The following is a 21,221-nucleotide window of genomic DNA, read 5'->3' as shown; positions in this document are numbered from 1 at the left end:
CTCCAATACTAAATTGGTGATCCCTCGATGTCTCAGAACATGTCCTACCAGCCGATCCCTTCTTCTAGTCAAGTTGTGCCACAAGCTCCTCTTCTCCCCAATTCTATTCAATACATCCTCATTAGTTATGTGATCTACCCATCTAATCTTCAGAATTCTTCTGTAGCACAACATTTCGAAAGCTTCTATTTTCTTCTTGTCTAAACTATTTATCGTCCACGTTTCACTTCCATACATGGCTACGCTCCATACAAATACTTTAAGAAACGACTTCCTGACATTTAAATCTATACTCGATGTTAACAAATTTTTCTTCTTCAGAAACGCTTTCCTTGCCATTGCCAGTCTACATTTCATATCCTCTCTACTTCGACCATCATCAGTTATTTTGCTCCGCAAATAGCAAAACTCGTTTACTATTTTAAGTGTCTGATTTCCTAATCTAATTCCCTCAGCATCACCCGACTTAATTCGACTACATTCCATTATCCTCGTTTTGCTTTTGTTGGTGTTCATCTTATACCCTCCTTTCAAGACACTGTCCATTCCATTCAACTGCTCTTCCAAGTCCCTTGCTGTCTCTGACAGAATTACAATGTCATCAGCGAACCTCAAAGTTTTTATTTCTTCTCCATGGATTTTAGTACCTACTCGGAACTTTTCTCTTGTTTCCCTTATTGCTTGCTCAATATACAGATTGAATAACATCGGGGGTAGGCTACAACCCTGTCTCACTCCCTTCCCAACCACTGCTTCCCTTTCATACCCCTCGACTCTTATAACTATCATCTGGTTTCTGTACAAATTGTAAATATCCTTTCGCTCCCTGTATTTTACCCCTGCCACCTTCAGAATTTGAAAGAGAGTATTTCAGTCAACGTTGTCAAAAGCTTTCTCTAAGTCTACAAATGCTAGAAACGTAGGTTTGCCTTTCCTTAATCTTTCTTCTGAGATAAGTCGTAAGGTCAGTATTGCCTCACGTGTTCCAACATTTCTACGGAATCCAAACTGATCTTCCCCGAGGTCAGCTTCTACCGGTTTTTCCATTCGTCTGTAAAGAATTCGCGTTAGTATTTTGCAGCTGTGACTTATTAAACTGATAGTTCGGTAATTTTCACATCTGTCAACACCTGCTTTCTTTGGGATTGGAATTATTATATTCTTCTTGAAGTCTGAGAGTATTTCGCCTGTCTCATACATCTTATCGCCAGATGAAACAGTTTTGTCAGGCCTGGCTGTCCCAAGGCTGTCAGTAGTTCTAATGGAATGTTGTCTACTCCGGGGGCCTTGTTTCGACTCAGGTCTTTCAGTGCTCTGTCAAACTCTTCACTCAGTATCATATCTCCCATTTCATCTTCATCTACATCCTGTTCCATTTCCATAATATTGTCCTCAAGTACATCGCCCTTGTATAGCTCTTCTATATACTCCTTCCACCTTTCTGCTTTCCCTTCTTTGCTTAGAACTGGGTTTCCATCAAAGCTCTTGATATTCATACAAGTGGTTCTCTTTTCTCCAAAGGTCTCTTTAATTTTCCTGTAGGCAGTATCTATCTTACCCCTTGTGAGATAAGCCTGTACATCCTTACATTTATCCTCTAGCCATCCCTGCTTAGCCATTTTGCACTTCCTGTCGATATCATTTTTGAGACGTTTGTATTCCTTTTTTCATGCTTCATTTACTGCATTTTTATATTTTCTCCTTTCATCAATTAAATTCAGTATTTCTTCTATTACCCAAGGGTTTCTAGTAGCCCTCGTCTTTTTACCTACTTGATCCTCTGCTGCCTTCACTATTTCATCCCTCAAAGCTACCCATTCTTCTTCTACTGTATTTCTTTCCCCCATTACTGTGAATTGTTCCCTTATGGTCTCCCTGAAACTCTGTACAACCTCTGCTTCTTTCAGTCTATCCAGGTCCCATCTCCTTAAATTCCCACCTTTTTGCAGTTTCTTCAGTTTTAATCTACAGTTTATAACCAATAGATTGTGGTCATTGTCCACATCTGCCCCTGGAAATGTCTTACAATTTAAAACCTGGTTCCTAAATCCCTGCCGGCCGCGGTGGCCGTGCGGTTCTGGCGCTGCAGTCCGGAACCGCGGGACTGCTACGGTCTCAGGTTCGAATCCTGCCCCGGGCATGGGTGTGTGTGATCTCCTTAGGTTAGTTAGGTTTAAGTAGTTCTAAGTTCTAGGGGACTTATGACCTAAGATGTTGAGTCCCATAGTGCTCAGAGCCATTTGAACCATTTTGAACCTAAATCTCTGTCTTACCATTGTATAATCTATCTGATACCTTTTAGTATCTCCAGGGTTCTTCCATGTATACAACCTTCTTTCATGATTCTTGAACCAAGTGTTAGCTATGATTAAGTTATGCTGTGCACAAAATTCTACCAGGCGGCTTCCTCTTTCATTTCTTAATGGTTCAAATGGCTCTGAGCACTATGGGACTTAACATCTTTGGTCATCAGTCCCCTAGAACTTAGTACTACTTAAACCTAACTAACCTAAGGACATCACACACATCCATGCCCGAGGCAGGATTCGAACCTGCGACCGTAGCAGTCGCGCAGTTCCGGACTGAGCGCCTAGAACCGCTAGACCACCGCGGCCGGCTTTCATTTCTTAGCCCCAATCCATATTCACCTACTATGTTTCCTTCTCTCCCTTTTCCTACTCTCGAATTCCAGTCACCCATGACTATTAAATTTTCGTCTCCCTTCACTACCTTATTATATATGATCGTTAATGTGCTGCACGAGCATGGGCTGCACCCCTATCATTATGCTTTCACGCAACACCTGCATGCTGTAGATCGCCATCAGTAGATGCAATTCTGTGAATGGTTCCAACAACAGGAAGCCAACGATGACTACATGAACACCGTAATATGATCGGATGAAGCAGCATTCACTTGTGAGGGTGTCTTCAATATTTACGATGCCCACCGTCGGTGTGAGGTTAACCCGCACGTCACCCGCGACTTTGGATGCAAAGTTCGCTTTGGTATCAACGTCTGGGCTGGAATACCGAGCGACAGATGTTTAGGCTCCTACTTGTTGCCTGACCGGTTGATTGTACGAAGGTATCATGCATTCCTCTCAAAATATCTGCCTGATGCGCTGGAAGATGTTCCACTACATGTTCGGCAGAGGATATGGTTTCAACATGATGATGTACCTCCACACTCTGGAATTAGTGTGCGACAGTATTTGGACAGACCATTTCCAGGGAAATGGCTCTGACGTGGAGGTCCAGTTGTATGGCCACCGCGTTCACCTGGCCTAAATCCCCTGGATTTCTTCCTGTGGGAACACCAGAGGGAGCACGTGTACTCTACTCCGCCTACGAATGTGGAAGAATTGGTAGAGAGTGTTCATGCTGCTCTTCTTACTGTGGACGCAGCTTTGATGTGAAGGGTCCAGAGCTGTATGATACGGTGGAGTGTACCATGTTTAGACGTGCAGGGAGGTCGCTTTGAGCATCTGTTGTTCTGAGGACAACGAATTCTGTTGTGAAGGTCATGAGGTCATTAATATAGACATTATTGTTGTCACTGGTTGCTAATGTGCGACGTCTGAGCGATCATATTACATGTAGTATACATAACAAGTAGATGTTGTTGTGCTGTGCTATCATCTTTATTATCTAGAAATTGATATTGTTTTTTTAGTTATTCTGTCCTGACAGGTAATTTGTTTCAACTATTTCTTATTTGTCTAACCACGTATTTGTTGCGTTTGGTGTTACAAAATGTTGTAAATTTAGGATACCTGTGACCTAATAAACGGTGTATATTACAGTATGAAATGTCAGAATGAAATTAGCAAATAAAAAAAAAAACGCCCCAATCCAGGAACGAACCCTCGACTTCCTGCATGCTAACCCAGACTTCTATACACTTTTTTTTTTCAATCTCATTTTGTTCGTCTTCGTTCTTTGTATCTGCTCGAGGTGGACGTCGCAAGACACTCGTTTCAGTTCGTCGTTGATCCATTAACTCAGTTTTTTTAGTACAGAGGGCAGCTAATCCTCTGACCGAACACGCTGAGTTACCGTGCCGGCTTCCACTGGACCAACTACTTTGCATGGCTAATTTGTGCTGACAGAGGTAGTTACCATACATGTGGTTAGAGTGTTGCCAGATTACCAGTCTTTAACGTTCTTTTCCTGCCAGATGTACTCGCCAGACGAAATTTAGTAGGAGACATTTTTTATCGCTGGCATGTGAGGAGTCCCGTTGCGAAGCCCGAGTGCGCAAATTTCGCTTTACCCTGTATATGATTCAGTTGCAAATCATACAAATGGTTCAAATGGCTCTGAGCACTATGGGACTTAACATCTGAGGTCATCAGTCTCCTAGAACTTAGAACTACTTAGACCTAACTAACCTAAGGACAGCACACACATCCATGCCCGAGGCAGGATCGAACCTGCGACCGTAGCGGCCGCGCGGTTCCAGACTGTAGCGCCTAGAACCGCTCGGCCACCGCGGCCGGCTGCAAATCATACAGTACAGTACACGTAGTACAAATATTTTCATGATATAAGAGTGTAGTTGTAAATACTACAATTTATCATGTTGCTACTTAGGTATAAATGTCGAGTAACGTGTAACACTTTTGCACATTTTTGTATGAATCGAGAAATGTCCTCTTTTATGTAGACTGTCATTTTCTAACGCTAGGACGGCCATCGACATAGACTAGACGGCATTGTCAAAGCAATCGGCAAGCTGAAAGAACATCTGAGGGAAAGCAATTTTCTAATGATGTGGACGGTCTCATAGCGGTTCTCGAATGGCTCCATGACGAAGGAGCGGATTTCTGCTGTCGAGGAAATAACGATTGGTAGAAAGTTTCGACTGTTGTTTACCGAGACCTGGTGTCTATGCTGGAAAATAGTGTCATGTATCCGTATCCCTTTGAAGTGTAGCGCAGCATTCAGTAAAACAGTGGTTGAATTACATTATTAGGAATTTCGAATTAACTGGCGATTTGGAAATTGCTCCTGGGAGATTGGGGCACAAATTGTAGAAGAAGTTACTGTTTCCATGGCTGAAAATGCTGGACGCAATGTGCAGTCTTTAAGCAGTGCAAGAGCTGTGTCATGACACCTCACCATTCCATCATCCACCATTCGAAAATTGCTACTGACGAAAGTGGATTCTCTATGGTGGTTCCTGGCTGTTTTGGATGCAAGCAGTCGTCACACTGGGCGACGTTTAGTTCACAGTATTAAATATTGCGTAGCTTAATTATTGTACTGTATTGTCCATTGTGTAAAGTGTAATTTCAACATAACCAAACAAGTCTGATACGCAACATTCTATGCAAGCGATTGTATATTTGCTTATAATTTTTGGTAACTAAGAACTTATGTCCCTTTCAGAAGCTAGTCAGTTGTTTCCTGAAGAGGGCCTAAAAAGCCGAAAACTAATTTGAAGTGAACAAAAATCAGTAGAACAGAAACAGCGTACTTGTTATTCAACCTTAAATATGGAACTGTTCTATCAAGAAGTAACGGAACAATCCATAAATAAGCCAAAGAACATTTATTATGCTGATTCTTTTAAATATAAATAAATATAGAGCTTGTGCTTATTCCGTCAGTTCCCACCTGGTGCAAGCTCTTTCTCCCAGGTGGGCCTTGTGAGCTCTTCGGCAGTTTCCTACCGGTCATATTTCTTTCCTTTTGTCATTTGTGCTGCGGATCTCTTGGATCCCACAAGGGCCAGTGATATCTATATTCTTCTAACACCAACATCACATTGTCTTCGGACCACTTCATCGGTCACGCAGCTCTTGTCCACAACAAAAGTAGCTCACAGTGCTGCTAGTGCCGAAGTGGAGAGGGCGTGAACTTCGTTTGATGATTCGCTAAAAACGCCAACAACCAGCGGATCACGACCGAGCATCAACGAATGCGGACCAAACATTACCGAACGCAATTGGCTCGCGATCCCTTACCGTTTATACCAGAGATAAGGACGGATGAGATAATTTGGGAATAAAAGAGCAGTATTTTTTAGTTTAATAACTTAACGCTTATTACCATCACACAAGTTTCCCGTCAGTTCTTCGTATGCTAGCAATGTGACCTTCTAGAATGATTCCATTGTATTTTCAAGTATGATTACCCATTATTATCATCATAATATCGATGTGTTGAACTATACCCAATTTACCCCATGGACGGGGAATATTTGGGTATAAAGTGTACTATTCAAGTAAAACATACTTCAATGTCCTATTGTGCTATAGGAAACCCACGACAAAGCGGGAATGTCTAAGTTTCCAAAAACATTAATAAGAAATCAATAATGTGAGTTACATGACGAGATTAACAGATAATTGTGATTCATGCCATTCAAGTTAATATGAAATATCTTCAATGAAAATGAGGTGCAAAAAACACTTCAACTATTTGTCCTGAATCAATCCTTTCTATGTCATTCATCTTCGTGAAAATGTAGCAATGACCATCCTCCTTGCATCTGGATAAAAACTTCACTCAATACTGGTTTCTCATGTCTGGAGCGTGCCGGCCGTGGTGGCCAAGCGGTTAAAGGCGCTACAGTCTAGAACCGCGCGGCCGCTACGGTCGCAGGTTCGAATCCTGCCTCGGGCATGGATGTGTGTGATGTCCTTAGGTTAGTTAGGTTTAAGTAGTTCTAAGTTCTAGGGGACTGATGACCTTAGAAGTTAAGTCCCATAGTGCTCAGAGCCATTTGAACCATGTCTGGAGCGTGTTCTGTTACCTATCCCCTATACTCCATCACTATCTTAGCACATTCATTTTGGTAATGTACTGAAACCCATGATCCTATCATTTGTTTCTGAATTTGAGTTAATTCTTGTGTTAGAACCAAGGATTTCTTAATCGTCTTCAGTTTCATTACTTTCGTCACTAGGTTCAAAATGGCTCTGAGCACTATGGGACTCAACATCTTAGGTCATCAGTCCCCTAGAACTTAGAAGTACTTAAACCTAACTAACCTAAGGACATCACACACATCCATGCCCGAGGCAGGATTCGAACCTGCGACCGTAGCGGCCGCGCGGTTCCAGACTGTAGCGCCTAGAACCGCATGGCCACACCGGCCAGCTTTTCGTCACTAGGTCTAGAAAGAACGCCTTAGTATTTTCATGTGAAATGTTGAATTTTTTTGCAGCAGTATACACTGACATTCCCTTTTTTACTGCTTCTCTGGCCTTCTGTAGATCATTTGAGTCGTACATGGTTTATTCTTTTCTCAATATGCACGAGGCATGATCTGCAAAGGAAAACTAAGACCGTTGTCCACGCGAACGTAGAATTATACCCACATTACCCCACATTCATAAACTGTAATTTACTAACAAACTATTAGTGACATATTTCTAATTTTATTAAAATTATGTTTAAAACATGTGTAATGTATACGTATTTGAATTTGGTTACTGTATCACAGTTGAGTTCGCAACAGTGCCTCTTCAACTACAACTGCACGTCTTCTTTGCGTTGATAAGAAAAACAAACATTTATTTCAAAATGGCAGTATCACTGTAGCCAACATGTTATTAACGCCATATTATTGTCACCTGCGAGATGTAAAATATATATTAAATTTGAATATGTAGAAAATTAGGTTAAGAATTATGAAAAAAATTATTTACACGCAGATTACCCCATTATACTCAAATTACCCCAACCGTTCCTCGTTCGTTGATGCTCTGCTGTAAACCAGGCAAACTGCTTGTTCCTAGGTACCTGTTGTGCTCGAGAGAAGAAACACGTCTGGGATGTAAATTACATATTATATTGCAACAATGAAAAGGCGTTTGAAGCCATAAAATAACATTCCCCCTTAGTCACAATGTTCTACAGGAGAGATCTTTCAGTTATATCAATATATCTTGATTCGGCATACGACTTGGTCTACGCCGGTACACGTCTCCAGCACGCAGCTACAGTATTTGCAGCACGCGGCACTGGCAGGCGCGCGCTCTATCGGCCGCCGACAGCGCCGCTACGGCTGCTGCGGACAGTGGCGGTACCGGCCTGTCGGCTTCTGCGTGTCCACCGGTACACCGCTCGTGTGTTCAGCGCTCGCCTTCCGACTCAACAGCAGGGAAATAATGGCCACCTACCACAAGCCTGAAGCGCGCACTGTGCAAGAGCTCAAAGACATTGCTAACAAACTACGCATTCACTCAATTACCTCCACAAATGCATCCAAATCAGGGTAAGTACTTTTCTCCATGTACTTTTGCGTAGGTGCTTATCATGTGGGGAAGCGGGAGCGCGCAGCACTGTAAATTAACAGCTTAAGCCTAGTCGTTGCATTGTAAATAATTTCACAGCGAAACATTTTTCATATAATTGTATCTTTTTATCGACGGTCAGCAAGATAGCTGCAGTACCATTTCACCATTAACACTGTTAATGCTAATTGCGGTATTGTGGTGTCGACAGCTAACAATAAAGCGCCCTGCGACGATTGTCTGTGCTACTCCAAGGAGGAAACCGAGATTCCTTCGAGTGCACAGTGGCAGTGAAACTGCTGGCAGTTTGCTACATGTGATGACTGCCGGAGTGATTGGCGGTGATCCGACTGCGTCAGTGTGGTAGCACTGCTTCATTTCGTTCTCTACTTGACGCTATGCAGCTGCTTAAGTTATTAGTGTGAGAGACATACTCAGAGAAGATGAACATCCGTACTGTTCCTTGCAACTCGCAGAACATCTGATAGATCCGGCAAGCCTTATTATGTCTCATCTGTTGAAGGGTACATGGTTGAGCAGTTCTTGTAGGGAAATATACTACTGTATGTCTGCAGAAGATGACCCAGCAATAACAGCCACATTTGACGGCGACGCGCGATGTTAACGCGAACGTGCTTCGAGTGAGTGTTGAAATGCGCGCGGCGTTTATTTACTTACGTCACCTGTCCTTGAACTCGAAAGTATTTCCCGCTTCATTGCCTTGTTAATCTGTATAACAGACGCTCAAATCCAATAGACAACGAGATACACATCTACCAAGTGAGGAAGCTTAGCGGTTAGGGCACTGAACTCTCATTACAGACGACTGGGGACCAAACTTGGACTTCCTACTTTCCTCAAAGCACTCGCTTGAACAGTAGCAATGGAATACCTACCTAGACGTCTCTTTATCGCCTTGTCGACTCTGAAGTCATTTTTCGTGTTAGAAACAACAAATATCATTTCTACTGCCGTGATTGGGAATAAATGCAAAAGAAGTAGAAAAAATGGCTCTCAGCACTATGGGACTTAACTTCTGAGGTCATCAGTCCCCTAGAACGTGGAACTACTTAAACCTAACTAACTTAAGGACATCACACATATCCATGCCAGAGGCAGGATTCGAACCTGCGACCGTAGCGGTTGCGCGGTTCCAGACTGTAGCGCCTAGAACGGCTCGGTCACCGAGCCGGCCGACTTTTACACATCAGTATGGACAACACCGACTATCTTAACAGTACGCCTATTACTTCGTTCGGTGGTGGTGGTTGTTGGGATGTTTAAGGGGGACTCTTCGTTCGGTTTCTGTTACCATGATTACCCGGTAAGGACTCCAAACGTTGGAACTGATCGCAGTAGCATCTTTATGCGGTTTCGTTTACCGATGCACCGTACTTCCCAGAACCTTTCTAGCACTCTGTGCAGATCTTTTCGTTCACGGCGTTGCAGTTTTCACCAGTGTTCGCAGTAAAATGACAGTCATCGGCTTGCTGTTCGTACGTCAGAGTGAGCGGGTCAACTGCAGATCTTTTATCTTGAAACGCGTACCGTATAGGTTTTGCGGATAGACGTCTGGCTTTATCTAGTAAAATATACACGGTGTTTAAAAAAAACTGCCACGTAGTCCCACAGAATGTCTTGTTGGTCAAAACCCGAAGAAGAGTTCATTTAGTGATATGTCCGGAAACCCGATGCCTGTTCAGATATGGGCTAATCTGTCCTTTCATTCCCATCTGTGTGTTATGCAGAAGTAGACACTATAGGCAGTGCTGTATGCAGTCACCACGCATCGTAACGCATCCTTCAGCCCTTTTCGCAGTGAATCACGCACTCTTTTTGCGGCATACGCTCCTGTAACGTCTGCACATAGACGATGGGTTGGGCATACAGCCAGAAATCAAACAGATTCAGGTCTCCTGAACGGGGTGGCCATGCTACCAGAATTGGCAGTGGTGTATGCCCAATCCATCGACAATGTGCTGAGTTTACAGGAGCATGTGAAGCAATCCGAATGTTGCTAGGTGTATTTGTAAGAGCACGTCATTCACTGTGAGGGATGGCAGAAGGGTGTGTAAGGGTGCGTGGTAACCACACACAACACTGTCCATAGTTCTCTTTCTTCGTAACAGACAGATGGGACAAGAAGAGAGGTTGGCCCATATCTCAAAGGTATTGGTTTCCGGACATACCATTATGCTAACTTTTCTTTTTGTTTTAATCAGTACTACTTCTTCGAAGAATATGTGACACATTAAACATACTGTGTACCTTAGACTTCCTGCCAAGTGAAGCGAACATGGATTCTTTGACCACCACTATCATCGTCATCACCATCATCATCACCATCTATTCCACGAGTCGGATCTGTCGGCCTATTCTCGTCCATTAGCTCTTCTAAAACGTCTTTCGACTATACTAAATGGAGTGGCGCGATCCTAAGACACTGGACTCGCATTCGGGAAAACACGATTTCAGGTCCCCGCCTGGCCATCCACATTTACGTAGTCACTTAAGGCAAATGACGAGGTGGCTCCTTTGAAAAGGACACGATCGATTTCCTATCGCAAACGGCATTTGTGTTCCTTCACTGATAATTTCGTCATCGAAGGGACGTTGCACCAAAACCTTTCTTCGTTTATCCTCCTCTTACCTATCGGTCGCTCTTCGATGCACTTTTTTAGCTGTTCATTGCCCTTTTGAAGGACATTTTGCCTGTATTCTTCTATTTCTATTGTAGTACGAGATTATCTTCTGATGTCTTCATTGTGTGTGTATGTTGCAATCTGCTACAGCCTTCATTCCTCTCAGGTGGCAGCAATTTAGCTCCAGTCGTTGGCCATTGGGGTCCACAGTCCATTGCCATACGTGGTACTGTTATTTTATTGTAGAATTTCATCTGTATTTCTGTGCTGCAGGTTTACGTTGGTACTGTTCTTATTGTTCTACAGATCCGTGAGGAAACTAGCCGACGTTCTCGCAATCTCTCGATAGTACGCATGTGTAACATTGCATGCTAGATGATAAAAATTTGAGATTTGTTTGAATAATGTGCTATGTGAGCATTTCTTTTGTGATGTTTGTGAGGTAACAGCAGCTTAACATATTCGTAATATAAAATTTCGTTGAGTATGTATGAGACATGGAATTAGGCTGCACGGTGGGGTTGCATTTGGCCCGTTCAGAGTTAACTATATACCATACATTCTGCGCGAGCCATTGAACTGTGAATGGCGGAGGATTCTGTGCTAATCATTCCATTTCCTGTTCCACTGAGGAAAAATTGTTGCCTCGTACGAGCTCTGATCTCACGATCTTGTCGAAAATGGACATTATCAGAACCGCGGCTGTAGTGTAATTATAAGTTTTATAATTTGAAACACCAACTTCCCAAAAGCACATTTTAAAAAGTTTATTTAAAGCAAACTATTACCAGTTTCGGGTTTCTTAGAAATCTTCCTTCAAATGACTTATAACAGACTGTCTTGCTTTCCGCCGGCCGGAGTGGCCGTGCGGTTATAGGCGCTACAGTCAGGAACCGCGTGACCGCTACGGTCGCAGGTTCGAATCCTGCCTCGGGCATGGATGTGTGTGATGTCCTTAGGTTAGTTGGTTTAAGTAGTTCTAAGTTCTAGGGGACTGATGACCACATTAGTTACATCCCATAGTGCTCAGAGCCATTTGAACCATCTTGCTTTCCTGCTGGGGTCTCGTTTTATAGTCGTTATTGGTTTCGTGCACTAAGATAAATAAAACGTTTTTCGTTCAAAATTCGATAAATAATGGTTGATAGAGGGGCACGCAATTTTGTTACATGGGTTGTAAGCACAGGCATATCATCTTGCTGCGTATAACGGCGACCTTGCCTTTCAGTTTCGGTACATTTCTCGGATAATTTTACGAAAGTTTCAACGACGATATCAACAAGCATTATACCACTGTCCACCGCTTTTAGAGGGGTTTCGAATGCCGATAAAAAAATAAATCGTTCCATTTTTTAAATAAATCCGTACTTGCTTCCGCACTTAAGAGCATCACACATGCAACGAAATCAAGTGCCGCCTGCCAATTATCATTTGCCAAAAATCCCGTTTCAATATCTCGATCCGTTCTCGAAAGAAAACGGATGCAAATTTAAGTCACTCGCTCTGTGTACCCTATGCATATTTGCAATCGCTTAGGACTGTTCGTCGTGCGACAAATTCACGCTCGTTTTCAGCGTTATGTTTGGAGAGCGAATGTTCTCCAACAGCGATATGTCACGCATGAAACTGCGATAATAAAAGTATTGTGTAATGCAAGTCGCGGCGTGAACTGATAACGGACGGAAGCGCCGGGCTGGTTACGTCATCCAGGCGCAGCACGACCGCCGCATTACGTACGCTGCTGACACCTGTTGCCCACTGCAGCACTCCGCGTTCAGTAGTTATGCATCTTGCTCTCCGCCAGCATAGTTGGTACAAACATGGCAGTTGTAAAATCGTTTCGGCTAACAAACAGTTGAGGAAAATGAGCCAAATATGGATTTCCCAAACGGATTTCGCAATGCTGCTTCTATGGCAGTTGTAAAATCGTTTCGGCTAACAAACAGTTGAGGAAAATGAGCCAAATATGTGTTTCCCAAACGGATTTCACAATTCTGCTTCTGTTTGGTCTATAAATATTTCACGATCGATTCTGGAAATGCGATTCTGTCCTCCGGACTTCAGCTTCCAAAATCGGTTGTAGCTCCAGCTTCTACCGGAAGGGGTCTCGTGCAGCGAGCACAGTCACTGGTTGGTGACAAAATAGTCACTATTTCTGTGCGTATGATTAAGAATGGGAAGTAACTCATTAGTAAATTTTCAAGTAATTTCAAGCGTGCGAAACGTTGGAGTGCAACAGTATTCTACCAGTGACCTTGTCGCACTTTTCCGCAACGCCTGTGATCTAAGGGGGAGGGCGGGCTTAATGAAATTGTTTCGCACATTTTAATTGGGTGAATAACATTTTTAAGTACATTTTCTTGAATAGTCCCCCCTCGTCCTCCTCCTCCTCGTGAATAATTCATTGCTATCCATAAGGAAATCGCCCTCTTTCCGGTGTTAAAAATATTACCAAGGAGCTGATAACTTGACTACATCATGTTGAGGGAAAGGAACAGTTTATTTACAGTCAAAACAAATGACGTTCGAAAAACCATTATTTAATCAGGCTTGCAAAATCAGTTCGGGCCTTACAAGTAAACAAGGTTACGAAAATCGGTTTCCGAAATTCAGTTTTCATCTTCCGTAAGTTGTGTCGCCTGTTAACGTGGTGATTGACAACTGCACGCCGAACTGCTTTACCCTTCAACAGAAAATCGTGTCGAATCTGATAGGTTACAAACCGTTCCAGAACTCCTTTTAACCATGTGTTACCAAACCATCGTAAAATTTACAGTTGTAGTAGGGTGTAAAACAGGGAATTTTATACTTCATTGAATATGTAACATACGATTGGAAATCTAATAATTGGAATTCCTTAATGCATGACCTATAAATTATAACTTCTTTTGAAAAAAATGTGGAGTAATAAACTTTACAGTCGTTTAATAGGAACGTAACAGTTCCCCCTTTAGTGTTTCAGGGTAAAGAGAAGAACTATTGTGGAAGAAACCTTTTTCAGAGGTGCAGAGAGGTAATGAGGGTGCTAATTTAATTTGTAGTCTCGCTATTTTCATTCTAAATGTACTTAGATTTCAGATTTGCAATTCAGCTTTCTGACTTCGTGATCCGTAAAGTGACGTGACATCCACATTCGCGCCGGTGCCAATAGGTGCAGTGTCACTCTGACCGTGTGTGGCCTTCCCCACACTGACGCAGCAGAAACAGCGCTGCGATCGCAGCAGCACTTGTTACTTGTGACTAGTGGTGTCTAATGGGGCAGATCAAACACGCGGTTGTTCGCCACTCAGGACAACTTTCTTGACACCCTGCAGCGTGTTCGCTGCACATCGCGTTTTATACCGCTTATTTGCTCCAAGTACTATTCTTTTTTCGTATTAAGTTGAAACCAAATGTAAACAAAATGCCTGCTCTGCACGTTCAGAGATTTGCTTTCGAGCGCAGTGCACCAACACCTGCACCAAATTACACGCCACTGGGAATAGACGCTACTTTTGTACCTGTTATTTCGTTGTTATGCTAGCGGTAATGACACAATAAGGCACGCTAAGCACTGAAAACCCTCACTGTGTTTGCCAGTCATCTTGTTAAATGTTTAACTCGTGTAGTTCTTGTTTCAAATCTTAGTGGACATTCGCTTTCGCTGTTTATTTCAGAAATAACATCTGTGTTTCCCAGAGTTTCTGTGTCGAGTGCATTAAGTGCACGGAAAGAAAAACAGAATGCCGGTAACTCTTGAAACCTCGACAATAAGCTCTTACATTACACATGAATCACAGAGATCGTACGTCTTGTGTTTGCCACGCGTTTTTTCTGGTGCTTATTCCCTCTCGTATGTTTCGCTTCTCGCTTGATTCCGTGTGCATCGTATTACAGAGTTTTACCGTGTACTTTTTTATTGTCTTTACAAATTGTACTAAATGGAATTTGAAATTATACTGTTTGCTTGCTGTTCATCGTTTTTACCGATCACATAGGCAGAGTATCTGGCGTTTTATTGTTCGGCGGTAACGGTTCGTTAATGCCGCAGCTGTAGGTTAATCCTGGCATGGCACGGATCTCAGGGGCGTGGAGGACAATGCAGATCCAGGCAAAATGCATACTCGACAGGCCGTCATTTACGTTCCACGAGAAAGAAATACCATTGAAGTAACAACAAAAGTGGAGTAATACATAACACAATGTTTACTTCCGTGTTAAACTTAACGATGAACATGAGTATAGCGCACCATATTATGGCTCCACCTATTGTGGTCTCGCCGTGCTATGTGACTAGACCATTGCCGTTAGAGCCTGGTTACTCTCTCGAGGACGTCAGTTATGTGTGTTTCCCTTTTGATAACTTCCTTCAGGATCGTGTTCCTACCGTCAAGAAAGCCGTTGGCATGAGTTGTTATTCCACCAGTGAGGTCCTGGTGCACAGTGCAGATATACAATGCTGGTGCCGGTTACCGTGTCAATCAAGGTGCAACAGTACCAATACTCCGGCTGCTCTGTAGTTTTTCTCAGGTGATTTTAAAGAAACTGTTCGGTAAAAAAAACGAGATATGCTTCATATTGTAGCTTCATAGAGAAGTGCCTATCGTTTCGTTAATCACTTCAGTTATTGTGGCAATTCGAAATTAAATACCCCACCACACAAAATTAGATTAGTTTACAATGTAAATTATGAGTCACTACGCGTTTATGTTTGGTGCACCTTGCGGTCATACATTCATCAAATACTCCATCTTTCTTAGCTGAAAGTTGGTGACCCATCACAGGATCCTCTTAACAGTCTCTCTCCATTTTCTCCGACCGAGCGGGGTGGCGCAGTGGTTAGCACACTGGACTCGTATTCGGGAGGACGACGGTTCAATCCCGTCTCCGGCCATCCTGATTTAGGTTTTCCGTGATTTCCCTAAATCCTTTCAGGCAAATGCCGGGATGGGCACGGCCGATTTCCTTCCCCGTCCTTCCCTAACCCGAGCTTGCGCTCCGTCTCTAATGACCTCGTTGTGGACGGGACGTTAAACACTAATCTCCTCCTCCTCCATTTTTCCAGTCTTCTGCATCTTGGAGTAGCTGGTACAATGTTTGGTTTCGTACATTGCCATTTACGAAATGTAGCGAAAATATTGAGTTCCTTTTTTTTTTTTTAAGCCTAAGAGGATATCTATATCTCCAATATCGCAAAAAATCCATTGCGTCACATTACATGCGTTACATAACATGCATCCTCTTCTTTTTCCTGGTCTGTATTACGTATCTTCACGGGGTCGAAATGTTAATTTTCGGATTTGGCAATGTTTGTGGTGGCAGGATACCCTTGCTGACGTCACCCCTTTCATCGTAGGGACCGAATTTGTGTATCCCAACTGTCTGCATCTAGTGTTACCCCAGGTGGAAGCGTGAGAACATTCTTCTAAATGTTTGCGAATCGTGTAACTGAGGTATGAAGTGCGTACCAGGCCGGTATTCCCCTAGTGGGATGTGGGAAACCGCCTGTAAACCACCTCTAGACTGGCAGGCACACCGGCCCTCTTTGCTGATCCGCCGGGCTGATTCGATCCTTGGCAGGCACGCCTCACCGTTTCCAGGAAGCTGCGTGCGTCAGCACGCAGCTATCCGGGTGTATTCGTAGCGTCCATCATTTCGCATAAACGATTCGATTTTTCAAACTGAGTTTCTAGAAATGATTATAAGCAAAGAGCGGAATGAATCTTCCTGGCAGATTAAAACTGTGCTCGCACCGAGCGCACACTCCACTGCAGAGTGAAAATTTCAGTCTGGGGAGATCCCCCAGGCTGTGGCTAAGCCATGTCTCCGCAGTAATCTTTCTTTTTAGTGTGCTAGTCCTGCAAGTTTCGCAGTAGAGCTTCTGTGGAGTTCGGAAGGTAGGAGACGAGGTATGTCTGCAGCTCGTGGCCGAGTGGCTAGCGTTTCTGCCTCTGGATCACGGGGTCCCGGGTTCGATTCCCGGCCGGCTTGGGAATTTTTTTCCGCTTGGGGATTGGGTGTTCGTGTCGTCCTCATCATTTAACGCTGGCACGGTAGCTCATCGTGTTCGGTCAGAGTGTTAGCTGCCTTCTGTAATAAAAAACTGAGTCAACGACTTAACACTGAACTTGAACGGGTGTCATGGGACATCCGCACGGAACAAATGCAACGAAAAAAATAGAACAATGAAAAAAAGTGCCTGCGAAAGTTAAAGGTCCAAAGCTGACGTCTAAGTCCGGCATACAGTTTTAATCTGCCAGGAAGTTTCATGTCTGCGCACAATCCGCTGCAGAGTGAAAATTTCATTCTGAAAAGAGTGGAATAGTTTGCTGTATGGTTAATAAGCGAGACTTCTTATCTACCACGATGTAAGAATAGTAATTTTTTTCCTCGATTAAATAATGTCATTCTTTCATGGGCGTCACCGCTAGGTGGACAGGGGGGATGCGTTCCAGCCAATATTTTTTGGAAAGAAATTTCACCGTTCAATGAATATATCCAAGCTTAACTAATCACACATACAGTGGATACTCGTTTATCCGGACCTAAGTTACACGGATTCAGGATTATCCGGGTTGTCAACCGCGAGCATGTATGTTTGCAGTCTAGTCCGTGCATGCACGCACAGGTTGCGCTGGTGCCACCCGCTCGCGTTTCGTTATCGTTTGAGGTACACAGTTGCCCATCGCTACACCGCTGCACCGTGTCGCGTCTGTGCTTAAAAATGTCAAAGCGGACGGGAGGGGTGTTAGCGCTTAAGGATAAAATTATGTGAAATTGAGTCTCGGGTGTGATGAGTAATGATCAATGTTTTCAGAGCATGTCAGATGACGAAATTGTTGTAAACTTATTGCAGACGAACGAACAGCAGGAAATGTAAGAAGATGAAACAGAAGAAAACGTAGATGCACAAAATGGCGCAGGACCATCTCATGCGGAAGCATTTCAAAGCCCTGGAAACAGCTTTCAAATGGTTCAAAAAGCAAACGGAGTATGAGTGTACTGTAATTAAAACGAATATGTGACGTAGCAGCAATGAAGAGAAAAAAATTGTATACGTCTAATGACAATTAACATATATTTATACAAAATTAAAGTACAGTTACAGTCCTATGTGACTTTTGGCAGGTGTTTCATGATTAAGATTTCAATATTTTAGTAATTTTAAGAAAATATGTAAATACGTACGAAAATATGTCGCTGATCTCTTAATAAACATTGCTTTTTGTTGATTTTAACGAGTTTAATTTGTTTTTGTTGTTTTGAATAAGCACCAAACATCATACACTGAAGCCCCAAAGAAACTGGTATAGGCATGCGAATTCAAATACAGAGATATGTAAACAGGCCGAATATGGCGGTGCGGTCGGCATCGCCTATATAAGACAACACGTGTCTGGCGCAGTTGTTAGATCACTTACTGCTGCTACAATGGCACGTTATCAATATTTAAGTGAGTTTGAACGTGGTTTTACAGTCTGCGCACGAGTGATGGGGCACAGGATCTCCGAGGTAGCAATGAAGTTGGGATTTTCCCGTACGACCATTTCACGAGAGTACCATGAATATCAGGAATCCGGTAAAACATCAAATCTCCGACGTCGCTGCGGCCGGAAAAAGATCCTGCAAGAACAGGACAAACGACGACTGAAGAGAATTGTTCAACGTGACAGAAGTGAAACACTTCCACAGATTTCTGCAGATTTCAGTACCGAGCCATCAACAAGTATCAACATGCGAAACATTCAAGGAAACATCACCGATACGGGCTTTCGGAGCCGAAGGCCCATTCGTTTACCCTTTATGACTGCAGGCCACAAAGCTTTACATTGGACTGTTGAAGACTGGAAACATGTTGTCTGGGTGGACGAGTCTCATTTCAAATTGTATCGAGCGGATGGACGCGTACAGGTATGGAGATAAGCTCACGTAGCCATTTACCCTGCATGTCAGCAAGGGACTCTTCAAGCTGGTGGAGGCTCTGTAATAGAGTGGGGCGTGTGCAGTTGGAGTGATATGGGACCCTTAATACGTCTAGATAGTAGTCTGACAGGTGACACGTACGTAAGCATCCTGTCTGATCACCTACATCCATTCATGTCCATTGTGCATTCCGACGGCCTTGGGCAATTCCAGCAGGACAATGCGACACCCCGACACTTCCACTGGCCACCAAACTCCCCAGACATGAACATTATTGAGAATATCTGGGATGCCCTGCCACTTGCTGTTCAGAAGATATCACCATCCCTTCGTACGCTTACGGATTTATGGACAGCCCTGCAGGATTCATGTTGTCATTTCCCTCCAGCACTACTTCAGACAATAGTCGATTCCATGTCACGTCGTGTTGCGGCACTTCTGCGTGATCGCCGGGGCCGTACACTATATTAGGCAGTTTCTTTGGTTCTTCAGTGTATATTAACCCTAGAAAGATAATCATATGCAACGTACCTAAAGGATTACCACATGCGAGCGACGGAGGTCATCTTTCTACAGTTATTAATAAAGATTCATTTTTCTCAAACATTCAGTTATCCGGATTTTCGATTATCCGAATGACTTACGACAACACTTACTCTTGTTAATCGAGTTTCCATTGTGCTAAAAACTCGTGTGCGCTAAGAATTAATGTTTAGCAGGATTTACTAATGTGGAGAAATAAATCATTCATTAAAAACACAGTATCCCAAACTTTAAGAAATAATGTTGGTAAGACTACGATTGATGAAGGAGCGGGCCCGCAGCTCGTGGTCGCGCGGTAGCGTTCTCGCTTCCCGCACCCGGGTTCCCGGGTTCGATTCCCGGCGGGGTCAGGGATTTTCTCTGCCTCGTGATGGCTGGGTGTTGTGTGATGTCCTTAGGTTAGTTAGGTTTAAGTAGTTCTAAGTTCTAGGGGACTGATGACCATAGATATTAAGTCCCATAGTGCTCAGAGCCATTTGAACCATTTTGATGAAGGAGCGGATTAGATAAACACGAATTTTCTTGGTTTTGCTGTAAGTTTGTTGGAATGTGAGCAGGAGGCAGACGGCAAATAATCGAATGGCAGGCGACAGCTTCCAAGGAAGAGAGGAGTTCCTAATCGATTGTCCGAGGGCACGGATCCACATGAATTTCTATCGCTCGAAGATCTCTACCGACAGGAATATTTAGATATCAATGATATGGCTGTCCAAGGGCTTCGGTAGCTAATACGTGAGCAACCTGGCATGAAGAAACAGGTTTCCGTGGAAAAAGTGTCGTTATAGAAATAAGGTCATGATGTGGCAGCGACATAGCCGGAAATCTTATTTTCAGCCCTTGAAAACAGAACTTGAATTCTTTCAGCTATGATACACCGTAAAATGCCTGGAAGACGCAAAAGATGTTTTAGTTTCGATGAAAAAAGCAGTTCGAGAGTTATTTGTTAAGGTTAGACGTTTTTGGTTACACTTGTGCTTGTGTGCCCAGGTTCAAGCTGCGAAGCAGAACACAGTTTTACTGCTCTACAACGACTGAAGAACTAGCTACGTACAACAGTGACACAGCAAAGGCTTTTTGATACAGGAGAAATGTATTTGAACACTATGGGGATAAACTTCGCAAGATTATTTTACCTTATGCTCTTGAAATACTATTTAGTTCTGACTTTTTAACCACGTATTTCTATATTTTAAAATGTATTTTTAGTGTCTGAAAAATAAACCAAATAAAATCGCGTCGTAATACTCTATTTAATTACATTCCTAATAAAAACCAAGCAGAATTTACTTTGAAAATCTATTTAATGTGAAATAGTTTCCACGGCTGTTTAGGACATAATAATCATACATACACGGTCGATAAATTATATCTTAATATTATATAACTTTTTTATACTCGTTAATCGTAAAATATGTTTTAACCCAAGTTTACGTTGGCGTGCTTCAGAAGTTTCAAGTGCCACTGAAATACGAGAAGCCCATTTCCGAATGGTACCAAATCCGAAAACTGAAAAATGAGATAACAGCTGGCAGCACTACTTAGAACCTTTACCTGTATGAAAAGAACTGTTATGTGTGCTGTCACCGCCAGACACTACACTTGCTAGGTGGTAGCCTTTAAATCGGCCGCGGTCCGTTAGTATACGTCGGACCCGCGTGTCGCCACTGTCAGTGATTGCAGACCGAGCGCCGCCACACGGCAGGTCTAGAGAGACTTCCTAGCACTCGCCCCAGTTGTACAGCCGACTTTGCTAGCGATGCTACACTGACAACTACGCTCATTTGCCGAGACGATAGTTAGCATAGCCTTCAGCTACGTCATTTGCTACGACCTAGCAAGGCGCCATTACCAGTTAATTTCAGATTGTAAAACCTGTATAGTCAAGA

General features: G+C 43.2%; 1 protein-coding gene across 1 annotated transcript in view; it reads left to right on the top strand.

Moving 5' to 3' along the window:
- The first annotated feature begins 8,045 nt into the window (after positions 1-8,045).
- LOC126183290 (transketolase) overlaps positions 8,046-21,221 on the top strand; it is a 179,528-nt gene continuing 166,352 nt past the window's right edge. The window contains exon 1 of the mRNA XM_049925125.1: positions 8,046-8,229. Coding sequence (XP_049781082.1) covers positions 8,123-8,229 — 107 coding nt within the window. The 5' untranslated portion in view covers positions 8,046-8,122. The remainder of the gene's footprint in view (positions 8,230-21,221) is intronic.

Source organism: Schistocerca cancellata, chromosome 4, assembly GCF_023864275.1.
Source record: "Schistocerca cancellata isolate TAMUIC-IGC-003103 chromosome 4, iqSchCanc2.1, whole genome shotgun sequence".
NCBI classification, from domain to species: Eukaryota; Metazoa; Arthropoda; class Insecta; order Orthoptera; family Acrididae; genus Schistocerca; species Schistocerca cancellata.
The sequence above is the reverse complement of the archived record's forward strand: the minus strand, read 5'-3'. Positions and strand labels throughout refer to the sequence as shown.